General features: G+C 41.2%; 1 protein-coding gene across 5 annotated transcripts in view; it reads left to right on the forward strand.

Annotated features, from left to right (window-relative positions):
- The window catches only part of CNOT6 (CCR4-NOT transcription complex subunit 6), a 65,670-nt gene that overhangs the window by 38,496 nt on the left and 12,599 nt on the right, over window positions 1-14,575 (forward strand). For 4 of the 5 annotated variants that reach the window (XR_001351090.2, XM_023743873.1, XM_006102551.3 and 1 more), the window contains exons 5-8: window positions 11,660-11,764; window positions 11,846-11,914; window positions 13,137-13,294; window positions 13,870-14,024. Coding sequence is in view for 4 of the 5 variants with exons in the window: in XM_023743873.1 (XP_023599641.1) it covers window positions 11,660-11,764; window positions 11,846-11,914; window positions 13,137-13,294; window positions 13,870-14,024 (487 nt within the window). In the remaining variant the exon portion in view is untranslated. The remainder of the gene's footprint in view (window positions 1-11,659; window positions 11,765-11,845; window positions 11,915-13,136; window positions 13,295-13,869; window positions 14,025-14,575) is intronic. The other variant, XM_006102553.3, reaches the window with a different exon arrangement.

Here is a 14,575-nt window from a genome sequence, read left to right on the forward strand (position 1 = left end):
CCCTTTTATTAGTATAGATGGTGCATGAATATAGTCTTCTTTTTATGTTTTTTGTTAATCCTCACCTCAGGATATTTTTTTTTCCCCGTTGATTTTTAGGGAGAGTGGAAGAGAGGGAAAGATAGAGAAACATCGATGTGAGAGAAACACATCGATTGGTTGCCTCCTGCACGTGCCCCAACCAGGGCCCAGATCGGGGAGGAGCCTGCAACCAAGGTACATGCCCTTGACTGGAATCAAACACAGGACCCTTTGGTCCACAAGCCAGTGCTCTGTCCACTGAGCCAAACCAATTTGGGCCAGTCTTCTTTTCCAAAATGGTTTTAGCTATTCTAGTTCTTTTGCCTTTTGATATATAATTTTATTTTTTTAAATAAATCTTTATTGTTCAGATTATTACAGTTGTTCCTCTTTTTTCCCCCCCCATAACTCCCCTCCACCCAGTTCCCACCCCACCCTCCGCCCTCACCCCCGCCCCACTGTCCTCATCCATAGGTGCACGATTATTGTCCAGTCTCTTCCCGCATCCCCACACCCCTTTCCCCCCCAAGAATAGTCAGTCCACTCCCTTTCTATGCCCCTGATTCTATTATAATCACCAGTTTATTCTGTTCATCAGATTATTTATTCACTTGATTTTTAGATTCACTTGTTGATAGATGTGTATTTGTTGTTCATAATTTGTATCTTTACCTTTTTCTTCTTCTTCCTCTTAAAGGATACCTTTCAGCATTTCATATAATACTGGTTTGGTGGTGATGAACTCCTTTAGCTTTTCCTTATCTGTGAAGCTCTTTATCTGACCTTCAATTCTGAATGATAGCTTTGCTGGGTAAAGTACTCTTGGTTGTAGGTTCTTGCTATTCATCACTTTGAATATTTCTTGCCACTCCCTTCTGGCCTGCAAAGTTTCTGTTGAGAAATCAGCTGACAGTCGTATGGGTACTCCCTTGTAGGTAACTAACTGTTTTTCTCTTGCTGCTTTTAAGATTCTCTCTTTGTCTTTTGCCCTTGGCATTTTAATTATGATGTGTCTTGGTGTGGTCCTCTTTGGATTCCTTTTGTTTGGGGTTCTCTGCACTTCCTGGACTTGGAAGTCTATTTTTTTCACTAGGAAGGGGAAGTTTTCTGTCATTATTTCTTCAAATAGGTTTTCACTATCTTGCTCTCTCTCTTCTTCTGGTACCCCTATAATTCGGATGTTGGTACGCTTGAAGTTGTCCCAGAGGCTCCTTACATTACCTTCATATTTTTGGATTCTTTTTTCTTTTTGCTTTTCCGGTTGGGTATTTTTTGCTTCTTCACATTTCAAATCTTTGACTTGATTCTTGGGATCCTCTTGTCTGCTGTTGGATCTCTGTATATTATTCTTTATTTCAGTCAGTGTATGCTTAATTTCTAGTTGGTCCTTTTTCATATCCTCAAGGGTCTCACTAAATTTATCGGCGGTTTCTAGAAAATTCTTGAAAAACCATATAACCGTGGTTTTGAACTCTATATCCAGTAGTTTGCTTTCCTCCATTTCTGTCATTTGTGATCTGTTTCTTTGTCTCCGCATTTTGGCTGCTTCCCTGTGTTGATAGAGTGGCTTTGTGTGCTTAGGTGTCCTATATGGTCCAGTGGCTCAGCCTCCCCAATTACCTGAGGTGGACACTCTTGGTGCACCCCTTTGTGGGCTGTATGCACATTCTTGTTGTAGTTAAGCCTTGATTGTTGTTGGTATCAGTGGGAGGAATTGACCTCCAGGACAATTGGCTGTGAGAATCAGCTGTGTCTACAGTGGGAGAACTTCTGTGCTGGAGACACCCTTATGGGGCAAGACTTGCTTCAGTGGGGCTTTGGTGCTCTCTGAGTCTGCCCCCTGAGTGTGTCCCTTATGGATCTGAGGAGTTGTAATCTGTATGGTCCCACTCTGACCACTGGGTACACGGGCTCTTGGATCTCTTAAGAGGTGCTAGTTTCGCCTCTGCCTGAGGCTACCCAGCAGGAGCTATGGAGAGATCTGCAGATTCCTCTTCTTTGTTTGGGATTTGGAGGTGTCCAGATGAGGCCCAGCTGTGAAGTAATGCAAGCTGCTGTGGGGCCTTGAGCCTTCTTTTGGATGTTCTGGGTCTCTCTGACCCAGCTGCAGTTTGTTAGGTAATTTTAGATCTCAAAGGGCCAGCCCATTCATATGCAAAAGCCTCTGCGCACAGCTTGGGTGGGGCAGGGTCTCAGGGAATCAACAGGGCCAGGGCGGAGCAAACAGCTATGGCTGCTCCTCAGTCCTACCCTAAGAGGCCCCTGGGTCTCAGTGTCCCGCAGTAATTGCTGCAAGTACCTCAGAGAGAAAGTCGCCCTCGAGTTCCGCCCGCTGCCAGACAGTCCAGTTTCTCCCCGTATGAGCCTGGGTCCCCAGAGACTCGCCCGGAACTGGAGTCAGGGCTGTCGGGAGCCTTGTGTCTCCCTCCCAATTGAAAAAGACAACGGCGTCCTCAGTTGCCAGCCCTTTCCGCGCTCGCTCGAGCCTCCGTACCTCTGCACTTTACTTCCGCACCTCCTGAGTCTCATTGTGCTTTTCTCTTTCCTTCTAGTTGTAGAATTTCCACTCAGCCAGCCTTCCTGTGGTTCTGGTGATGTCTGTTTTGTCTTTTAGTTGTAGTTTTGAAGTGGTTGTGCGAGGCAGCAATTTCCGGTGTTTACCTATGCCTCCATCTTGGTTTCTCCTTGATATATAACTTAGAATAATCTTGTCTGTAGTTACAAAAAAGTTTCCTGGAATTTGGATTGGAATTTATTAAACCTGTATATCAAATTGTGGAGAATTGACATCTTTAGTATTCTGAGTCAATTCATGAACATGCTATGTCTCTCCGTATATTTAGCTCTTTTTTTTTCCATTGTGTAATCTATAATAATAGAAGCGTAATAAGCAAAAATAAACCGAACAGCAGAACGACCATGCTATGACACGCACTGGCGCCAGGCCAGCCAACGAGGGTGTGATGCAATTGGTCGTTTGCCCCAAAGAGGAAGGCCCAGGCCACCCTCTGCGCGGTGATCGATCGCAGAGCTCCAGCCAGGTGGGCGGGGCCTCACTCTGCTGGGCAGTGGATCTTGGGGCAATCGATCTCGGGACCTCGCAATCACTTGCCCCATACAGAGAGGCCCAGGCCACTGGCCAGCGACACTGTGGTGGGTGTGCGGGGCAGGCCAACGATCGCCCCGCAGAGGGAGGCCCAGGCCAGTCAAATGATTGTACCCCACACCTGCCGCCCACAGAGGGACGCAGCTGTGGAGATGGGGGCGGGCGGGGAACAGCGCCACACAGATGACAAGCAGGGGCGGGGGGGGGCGGGGAAGCCCTGATCACCCGCCAGGCCTAAGGACCCTACACAAGAGGGCACAGGGCTGGGCTGAGGGACACCCTCCACCTAACCCCCCATGCACGAATTTTCGTGCACTGGGACTCTTAGTTTGTATATAAAAGCCCTGTAAATGTTTCGGTATATTTATACCTGAGGTTTCTGTGGGGTTGGGTTTTGTTCTGTTTTGTTTTTTGAGAATTTTATAGATGATACAAAAATTTATTGTCCCATGTGTTCACTCCTCAGAAATGCAATGACTTTTTGCATTTTCATGTTGTATTCTAGTAGGAGTTGCTTTTTTAATATTTTTGTAGAGTTTTTGTTCATTTGTTTTAATTGGGGGAGATTTTCTTTTTTTTTTAATAGGTTTTTATTGATTTCAGAGAGGAAGGGAGAGGGAGAGAGAGATAGAAACATCAATGATGAGAGAGAATCATTGATCGGCTGCCTCCTGCATGGTCCACACTGGGGACAGAGCCCGCAACCAGAGCATGACCACCTGGTTCATAGGTCGATGCTCAACCACTGGCCGGGCTGGGGGGATTTTCTATGTAAAAAATTGTCATCTGCAGGTAGGAACAACTTTAGTTCTTCTTTTACAATATGTATACTTTTGTTTTAACCTTCACTCAAGAATATGTTTGTTTTTTAACTGATTTTAGAGAAAGAGGAAGGGAGAGATAAAGAAGCTTCGATATGGAACATGGATAGGTTGCCTCCCATATGCACCCCAACTGCAGTCTTTTTGTGTATGGGGTAATGCTTCAACCAAATGAGTCACCAAGCCAGGGAAATTATATATATATATTTCTTTTCTTGCATTATTGCATTGACTTGAACTTCTAGCACTCTGTTTGTTGAATCAGAGTTGTGAGAGCAGATATCCCTTATTTTTCCCCAACTTGGAAGAAACTGTTGTGTTCACTACTAAGTATAATGTTAGCAGTAGGTATTTTGTAGGTCCTCTTTCTCAACTTAAGGAAGTTTCTCTATTCCTCTTTTTCTGAGAGTTTTTAATCATGAATGGTTGTTCCTTTGTCAAATGCTTATTAATATGCATCAGGTGAGGGCTCATGTAATTTTTCTTCTTTAGCCTGGTAATTGTTTTCAGATATTGAGAACCAGACTTGAATTCCTGGATAAGTCCCACTTGGTCATGGTGTACAAATTTTTTATACTTTACTGACTTTTGTATGCAATATTAGCTTTATGAAATGAATTTGAAAGTGTCCCTCATCTCTTTACTGGAAAAGATTCTGTGGAATTGAAGTTAAATGTTTGGTGGAGTTTTCCAATGTAACAATCTGGGCCTGGAGATTTCTTTCCTGGTCATTTTTAAATTATGAATTTATTTTTTTAATAGGTATACGGCTATTCATATTGTCTGTTGGGTTTTGATAGTTTGTGTTTTTCAGGGAAGTAGTTCATTTTCTCTGTGTTGATAAATTTATGTTGAGTTGTTCACAGTATTCCTTTATTCTGTTCGATTTCTGGATGTCGTCTTTTATTTTTAATATTGGTAAATTTTGTCTTCTCTCTTTTTCTTTGTCAGTTTTGATAGAGGTTTGTCAGTTTTATTGATCTTTTCAAAGAAATGGTCTTTAAATTTATTTTTCTCTTGTTTTCAATGTCATTGATTTCTGCTCTTTAGTATTTTCATTCTTTTTACTTTGGGCTTATTGTGCTATTTTTCTCTAGGTTCTTAGGATGAGAATTTGGATTTAATGAATTGGAACTTTTTCTCTTGTAATATATGTGTTTTTAGTACTATAAACTTCCCTCTTGGCACTGCTTTAGCTGTATCCAGCCACAAATTTTGATATGCTATATTTTTATTTTCATTAGCTCAATGCATTTTTTTAATAAATCTTTATTGTTCAGATTATTACAGTTGTTCCCCTTTTTCCTCCCCATAGCTCCCCTCCACCCAGTTCCCAACCCCCCCCCCCCCCTTATCCCCCCCCCCCCCCCCCCCACTGTCCTCATCCATAGGTGTACGCTTTTTGTTGCTGGGTCAAAAACATGGAAAATGTAGCTATTTCCATCTGCAACGTGTCCCTGTGTTCAGCCTCACGGGCCATCGCAGCCTCACAGGGACTGTCTCAGCCTCACAGAGGCCATCGCAGCCTCACAGGGACTGTCTCAGCCTCCCAGGGGCCGTCTCAGCCTCGCAGGGGCCATCGCAGCCTCACAGGGACCGTCTCAGCCTCCCAGGGGCCGTCTCAGCCTCGCAGGGGCCGGTGCAGCCTCACAGGGGGCGCCGCATCCCACGTTGGGGGTGAAGGTGCGAGACAGAAGCTCCTCTCACTGTCTCTCCTGCTGCTCCCTTGCGTACCGCCGATGCTGGAAGTTTCTGAGAGCAGTCTGCAGGTGCTGGACATCATACTTTAACTGGTCAACACGAAGTTCGGCATTCTGTCTTGTTGGGCGGCTCCTTGCTGGACAAAATCTCCAGGCGTTCTTGCTGGCTGAATATCTGGTATGCTTGCTTGGATGTCATTTTCTACTAAGTGCACAGACTGCTTGTCTGCCATCTCCCGGCGTCCCATGTGAGACTGGATCTGGTGGACCTGTTTGTGCGTTTGCTGGTACAGCGGTTCCATGTTGCCGGCGCAGCCAGGTCCGGTTCCAGCTTCCTCTGAACCTGATTCTGCTTCTTGAGTGTGCCCCTTATGGGTGCGAGGAGTTGAAATCTGCAGTTTGTTGGGTTGAGCTGCAAAAGCGCAGGTGGTTCCTTTTGTGCCACTGGCACAGCTTGGGCGGGGATGTAAATTGAGTAGGGCGGGGTCTCAGGGCATCACCAGGGCAGAGCAAACAGCAATAACATCTCCGCGACTCCTCGCGTCTCCGCGTCCCCGAGTGCTGGCGAGCAGCTCTGCGAGAAAGCCACTCTAGCTTTCCGACCCGCTGCAAGGCCGTCCCACCTCTCCCCGTAGGGGTCTGGGACCTCAGAATCCCGCCCCAAACAAGCTCAGTGGATTCGAGAGTTTGTAACCCCTTTTGATTGAAAAAAACCGCGCATCCAGTTGCAGCCCACCTGGCGCGCGACTCCGTACCTCTGTTCTTGGCACCTCTGCATATCCTACTCAGTCTCAATGCTCTTCTTTCTTTCCTTCCAGTTGTAGAACTTCCACTGGGCCAGCTTTCCCATGGCTCTGAATGACAGCTGTTTTGTCTGATAGTTGGTATTTTCAATGTTGTTGTGGGAGGCAGCACACACAGGTCTGTACCTTACGCCGCCATCTTGGTTCTCCAGCTCAATGCATTTTAAAATTTCCCATGAGACTTTCTCTTTGATTCATGGCTTATTCAGAATTTCAAAGTGTTTGCAGATTCTCCTATTGTCTTTCAGTAATTGATTTTTAGTATGATTCTATTGTGGCTAAAGAATACATTCTGTATGATTTCGCTTTTTAAATTTGTCAAGGTTTGTTTTATGGCCCACAATATGATCTACCCTAGTGTTTGTCCCTTGGGCACTGGACAAGAATATGTATTTGTCTTTTATTGGGTAGAATGTTCTATAAATCTCTATTTGATCCTATATATTAACCTAGAGTCTATTAGATTGATGACACTGTGGACTTTTTTGTCTAGTTCTATATCAATTGTTGAGAGAGGATTAGTGAAATCTCCGATTATAATTGTAGATTTTTCTATTGTCCTTTCAGTTCTATTAGTTTTTGCCTAATATTTTTCAGCTCTGCTGCTTGGTGACTACACTTCCAGAATTGCTATGTCTTCTTGGGGATTGACCTTTTAACATTACATAATGGCACTCTGGTAATTTTACTTCCTCTGAAATCCCTTTTATTTTATGTTAATGTAGCCACTTCTGCTTCTTTAATTAATATTTGTATGATTTATATCTTTTTCCATTCAACTCACTTATATTGTTGTATTTGAAGTAAGTGTCTCTTGGACAGTATCTACTTGGGTCATGTTTCCTGTGGATTACTTGAACATCTTTTTACATCTCCATTTTGTTTTGTTTGTAGTGTGTTTGAGTTATCTATTTGTATATCTTTTTAGTGGTTGCTGTAGATCTTGTTTTAAATATATACCAGGGTCCCAGTGCACGAATTTGTGCACCTTGAAAGGAACTGTGTGCCGCGAGGCTGCAGTGGGCACAGGGGTGGGTCTCAGCCCATCCTCCATGCCCCCGCCTTGGCCCCCAGTCCCCTTTCTGCCAGCTGCCCCAATCGCTCCTTAGGAGCAGGGGGAGGTGGTGAAGCCCTCAGGTGCAATCAGGGCTGACAACGACTACTCACACCTCTTGACGGTGCCAAGCGATCAGGACCAGCGCCGGCTACGGGTGCAAGCAGGGCCGGTGCCAGCAGTGGGTGTGAGAGGCACCTGCTGGCCCCAATCGCCCTTCAGGACCAGGGGAGGTGGAGGGGCCCTGAGGGGCGCTGGAAGCAGGTGCGAGCACCAGGCAGGACCGCGGGGCGTGGGAGCAAAGAATTTTCCGTAACCACCAGAGTCTCGTCCCAGTGACAGCACCCGGCATCCCACCTTGGTCTGGTGGTCAGCACACGTCATAGTGACTGGTTGTTCAGTTGTTCCACCATTCAGTCTATTTGCATATTAGCCTTTTATTATATAGGACAAGTCATTATAGTCTGCTGGTATTATCATTTTACTAGTTTGAATGAAGTATAGAAACCTTAACTTTTTTTATGACCTTCTAGTTTTACCCCTATTGTCTTACATGTTTTCTCTACATACATTTAGAAACAAATCAGTGTTATAAGAAACGTTTTAACCACCAAAGATGATTTAGAAAATTTAAAATAAGGAAAGCTCCCCTCCCCCAATCCCTTCCTAATGTTTTAAGGTTCCATCTTTTATCATTTCCTTTCTATTTAGAGAATTTCCGTTAGTGGTTCTTTAGGGTAGATTTATTGGCAACAGGTTCTCTTAGTTTCTGAGAATGTCTTTATTCTTTTTCTTCATTCCAAAAGGATATTTTCACAGTATAGGATTCTAGATTGATAGTTCTTTTTTTTCTTTAGCACTTGAAAAATATTGTGCCACTTTCTTCTGGGCACTGTAGTTTGTGACAATAAATCAGCTCTTATTCAAATTGTTTTCCCCCTCCAGGTAAGTGTCTTTTTTTCTCTATCTTCAAAAATTGTTATTTGTCCTTAGTTTAATTATCCTGTGGTTTGGTATAGATTCCTTTAGTGTTTGGTGTATTTGAGGAGTTTTCAGCCATCATTTCCTTGAGTACTTTTCAGCTGTGTGCTCTTTGTTCTCTGCTTCCATGACTCTGAGGTTTTTATTTTTTTATTTTAATATTTTCATTTCTTTTGTGTGTGTTTTGTTTGTCAAAATTTTCTTTTTCGTTACTGAGTATTTTTTCATTTATCTCAGGCATGTTTTTCATGCTTGCTGTGTTTTTATCAGATCGTTCTAATAACAACTGGAATCTTATATCTGTCTTTTTTCATTCAATTTGAAATCTTCCTGGTTCTTGGTATAATAAGTAATTTTTCGCCGAAACCGGTTTGGCTCAGTGGATAGAGCGTCAGCCTGCGGACTGAAAGGTCCCGGGTTCGATTCCGGTCAAGGGCATGTACGTTGGTTGCGGGCACACCCCCAGTGGGAGATGTGCAGGAGGCAGCTGGTCGATGTTTCTCTCTCATTGATGTTTCTAACTCTCTATCCCTCTCTCTTCCTCTCTGTAAAAAATCAATAAAATATATTTTAAAAAAAAATGAGTAATTTTTCATTTGAAACTGGACATATTCATAATATGTTTTGTTAATTTAAATCTTCTGGTTTTGCTGGCTTTCTCTAACACTGCACTGGCAGGGAAAGTTAGGGACACTATCTCCTTACTGCCAAAGGAGGTAGGAGTTCAGATTCTCCCTAGCCTCTATTGAGGGTCACATGCATGGAGATGGCAGTTTTGGCTTTCTGTGTGGTCTCCATAGTTACTGCATTGAGGTGACCTCATTACTGCTGGGCAGTGATAAAAATCTTGCCTCTCCTTGGCCTCCTCTGACATTCCCAGAAGGGATGTGGAGAGCCGCCCCTTTACTGTGGGTTGAGCTGACACCACAGGATGGAGGAGGAAGTCTTACTACCCAGAGGGGATAAAAGTCCCAGCTACCTACTTGGGGCTCCTCTTTACTTTCTCACAAGTTTCTTTGGTGTCTAGCAGAAGCAGAGCTGTGATTATCCGAAGGTTTTGTCTTGTTAGGCTGTGCTTTCCTGGTCCTTTGGCTTTTGTTGGGATTTTTTTTTTTTTTCCTGCACATGATGGTGTTTCTGTGTTGCTGGCTTCCTCAGTTCCGCGTTTGGGATATATGGGGCAAAAATTAAGCCCATGGAGTTCACCACTAAATGTTTCTTAGGTCCGGGTTCTCTACCTCTGCCTTCTCACCACATTTCAGAATCTTACGTTCGTTTATACATAAGACACAGGAATTTTATTTGTGCTTAACAGGAAGAATAGGGGAAAGTATGGCTACTTTCCAGAAGCAACTTCTCTTATTCACGTCAAGAACATGTTTTAGCCCTAACCGGTTTGCTCAGTGGTTAGAGCGTTGGCCTGCGAACTGAAAGGTCCCAGGTTCGATTCCGGCCAAGGGCATGTACCTTGGTTGCGGGCACATCCCCAGTAGGAGGTGTGCAGGAGCCAGCTGATCGATGTTTCTCTCTCATCGATATTTCTAACTCTCTATCCCTCTCCTTTCCTCTCTGTGAAAAATCAATAAAATATATTAAAAAAAAAAAAAAAAGAACATGTTTTAATTTCAGAAATGTGTTGTTCTTAACTTGACCCTGTGTACATGGGTGGGCAAAAGTAGGTTTACAGTTGTGAGTATGCAAAATAGTTTATTCTTGTATTATTTATTAATTTTTGTATTATAACTGTACACCTACTTTTGCCAACCCTTATATATAGGGTGTCCCCCAAAAATCTATACACACTTTGAATAACTATAAAGGCAGTGTTTATTAACATACATTTCATTTTCAAAATGTAATAGAATCTACAGACATTGTATATACATTTGAGGGGGGGAGGGGAGAACACCCTGTATTACTTTTCCAGACAATGAAGAGCAGATTAATTTGACATTTAAATGAATTCCAAAAAGCAAGCATTCATTGGGGGAAACACCATTTGGCTTCATCTGCATTTATTAGAGTCACATATAGATGCTGTGTGGGGGTGGTTTTTAATTTATTAAGAAAGATCTTAGAAGGGAGAATCACATAGTTATAAGTAGTCAGTAGTTGCCTCTAATATTTTGCACTAGAAAGTAGTAAAAAGATAACGTTATTCTTGGTGTAGTTATAATGAGCTGCTTACCTGGTACTGAGACGTTTTTAGTTGACTTCATTTTCTCAAGCTATCTTTAACAAGTGGTTACAGTAACTCTCAGGTTATGACTATACCTGTCTCAGAGGATTGTGACTAAAAATTTCAGAGCTTTGGTAGCTATCAAGGACTGTACACATATGATACGCTGTAACTTGTCCTCCTGCAAAGACATACTCTACACTTATAGGAGCACATTTTTACTGTTATAATTCTTAGAATCCTAGAATATTAAAATTAAAGAGATCTTATATGTTAATTAATGTCAAAAATAATTTGGGAACTACAATAGGTGTAACTCAGCTATTATGAAGGATACTCGACTATCTCAAGAGCAGGGCATTTCATCTTAAATAGTTTCAATGTTTACCAACCTCCTGTGTGCATAAGAAGTCCCTCTGAGAGGATTGAGACTCTTGTACATTGAGACTCTTGCTTTTGTTTTCATTTGTGTCACTTAAGAAATAGTTGTTGAATTTACGGATGGCTCACAGCCCTGGGTTTTTTCCCCTTCTTTAGTGACAGAGGCACTAAACCAAGTCTGCCTTATCTTGTTACTTTATTCAGTAGAATTTTTTTTAAATCTAGGGGCCAGACTACATATGTTTTTTAGGAAATTTCTTGTTATTATATTGGCTATTATTTTCCCTTGCCCAGTCCTTCTCCACACTCTTTCCCAATCCATTTTCACTTGCTTCAGATCATTATGAAAGTATTGATAAGGCAGGGCACTATGAGATATCTTCTACATTGGCATCATCCATTAATAATAAGTTTTGGATACCTCTGTAGAAGATGGTGTAAATAATTTCTACTCTTCACATAAAAAAAATAAATATTTTTTTCTGGTTTGGTATGTTACTAGTAACTATATGCATTGTTATAGATGACCTGATAATTTAGGTATGTTTTTCCATTTTAAAATATTTTAGTACTTGACTTGGTTTTATTTTATCTATTTTAAAAATATTTCCAGGAAATCCACTTACCCTGGATATATTGAACCTCTATCAGGAACCAGATGGAACAAAAAGGCTACTTAACTACTTGCTTGATAATTTGGCAGGTACTGCAAAAAGAAGTAAGTGGTCATTTATTTAAACCATTTTTTTAGGAAGACATGTAAGAATATTGCTTAATTTTGTGTTTAATATTCTACTAGTTTCAACAGAACAACCACCTCCAAGATCTTGGATTATGTTACAAGAACCAGACAGAACAAGACCAACTGGTTGGTAGCCTTATTTTTTAACGCTTATTTTTATTTGATATTTATAAACCTAACAATATTGTTGGCGTGCTTTAGATTATAGGCAGTGTTACAGTAGAGTGCTTGTACTTAACCTGGTCTGGGAGTTAATAATAAAGATTTAATTCTTGCTCACCTGGCCCCTCTGTCACCCTATAAAAAGTGTGCTATACAGCAGTGCTCCTCAGCCAGAGGTGGTTTTATTCCCCGGCGTCCACTTGGCAATTATCTGGAAGCATTTTTTGGTTGTCACACTGGGGAAGTGCTACTGGCATCTCAGAGATGCTACTAAGTATCCTGCAATGCACAGTCCCCCACAATGCAGAATTTATTCACAGTGTCAGTAGTGCTACTGTTAAGAAACCCTACTAATAAAGTATTGATCAAATTTAGTTATAATGAATATACAAAAATCTTTTTATATTGGAAGTTTCTAAACCCTAGTATGTTCCAAATGTAATTGATACTTCAAAATTGAAAGACAGCCAAAACTTACTTGAGAGTGAAATTGAATTAATGAACTCTGATTTCCTTTTAACTTAAATTGAATGAAAATAATTTGGGCTCAGCCAGTGTGCTCAGTGGTTGAGTGTCAGCCCATGAACTAAGAGGTTGCTGGTTTGATTCCCTGTCAGGGCACATGCCTGGGTTGCAGGCTTGATCCCCAGTGGGGGGTGTGCAGGAGGCAGCCAGTCGATGATGTCTCTCTCTCATCGATGTTTCTGTCTATCACTCTCCCTTCCTCTCTCTCCAAAATTCAATAAAAACATTTTTTAAAAATAAAATAATTTGGGAACTTGTAACAAGATTTGGTCTGTGATACCCCTTTCCTCTTTGTGGATTAATAATCATTGCTCTATAGAAGAAAACTAGACATGTCTATTAAGAAAAATAACTGTCAGATTTCCACATTCTACATTAACAGAAGGAGCACAAAAATGAGGAGCCCTGGTCTTAGAGGCTGAGAGCTCGAGATCTTAGTCTTACCTTAGGAACCTTTTGTTCATACCTCTGTGGCAAGTAGTACATCATTTCATAGTTTGTTCATGTATATGTCCTTCCTCATTATTTGACTGTATTTATATTCGACTTTATTGAATATATGGAATCAATAAAGTCAAACAGCATTTAAGTGAAGACTATTGAAAATAACTGTGCTTTATTTCTGCCACGTGTTGAATAAGTAAAGTTATCTTTCCTACAGCCTTGTTTTCTGTCATGTGCTATAATGTTCTTTGTGATAAATATGCGACCCGGCAGTTGTATGGCTACTGTCCATCATGGGCACTAAATTGGGATTACAGGAAAAAGGCCATTATTCAAGAAATCCTGAGCTGCAATGCTGATATCATAAGTCTTCAGGTAAGTCATCAGAAGTGTATTTGTTTAAATTGCACAAATGCCCCAGCATTGATAAAGCAAGGTGCAACCTGGGAATGCATTACCCATTTGAAGTCATACCTTTAGCAATTCTTAAAATAGTGGCTTTTTCTGTTTTTAGTGAATCCTGGAAGAATTCACTGCCTGCTTTGTTCTGTAGCACTGTGCTGCCAAATTAAGCAAATGGATTAAGCTGGGTTTTAAGCGTTTGCTATGACAGCTTAAATACTCACCTTTCCCTTCGTAATGCCCCTGCACACTATTTTTTAATTGGGTGGCAATGTTTCTGAAATTGTGGTATTGTCAAGGTATGATTTTGTTTTACCACCAGTGATAATAGATTAGCGCATAGTGGAAAGAGCATTAAACATGGGTGCACAGTAACTTCAAGTTCTCAGTCCATCTCTCATAACATACATGACCCTGGGCGTCACTTTCTGCAAATCAGTCTTTTGAAGTGATTTTAAGCTCTCAAACTACATATATATGTATATGTAAAGTTACTGTATGTGACTAATTTTGTCTTATGAATAACTTTGCTGTTTACAATTTTTCAGGAGGTTGAAACAGAACAGTATTACAGTTTCTTTCTGGTAGAACTGAAAGAACGTGGCTATAATGGATTCTTTAGTCCTAAATCTAGAGCTAGGACAATGTCAGAACAAGAAAGAAAGCATGTTGATGGCTGTGCAATATTCTTCAAGACAGAAAAGTAAGTCATCGTATTTTAAAAAAAAAATTTTCTCTCTTTGCAGGGTGGGCAAATGAGAGAATGAGGCATTCTATTATTACTTAAGAAAACAGTACTTTTTACTTGAGAGGGTTTTATTTTGAATCATTAGAAATAATCTTGTTTTGGAGACATGTTGAAAGTGCTGCTGTTTCTTCAGGTGTTTAGTAGGGTTTAACTCCAATTGTTCATTGAAACACCTTGCATTTAATATTCCCTGCAGGATTCTTAAACCCATAATTTGGAAAACAATATTTAAAAATTACAAGATGAAATATTCCAACACAAAACCTAAACAGAAGATGACTACATTATCCTAGGTTGTAAAGGTTAAAAATCAAGATGTTATCAGTAACAGACTGAGAACAACTTTAAACGGGTGTGGGAAGCTTGGTGTTAAATGTGAAGGATTTTCCATAATGTGATTCACATGCCATCATATCTAAGGAAGTTTGAAAAAAAACAGCATTTCCCACAAAGCTAATATCCTTATATTCCCAATTTTATGTGTGTTTGTGTGTTTGTTTTTGTTT

The sequence above is a fragment of the Myotis lucifugus genome, unplaced genomic scaffold (assembly GCF_000147115.1).
Source record: "Myotis lucifugus unplaced genomic scaffold, Myoluc2.0 scaffold_417, whole genome shotgun sequence".
Classification (NCBI taxonomy): domain Eukaryota; kingdom Metazoa; phylum Chordata; class Mammalia; order Chiroptera; family Vespertilionidae; genus Myotis; species Myotis lucifugus.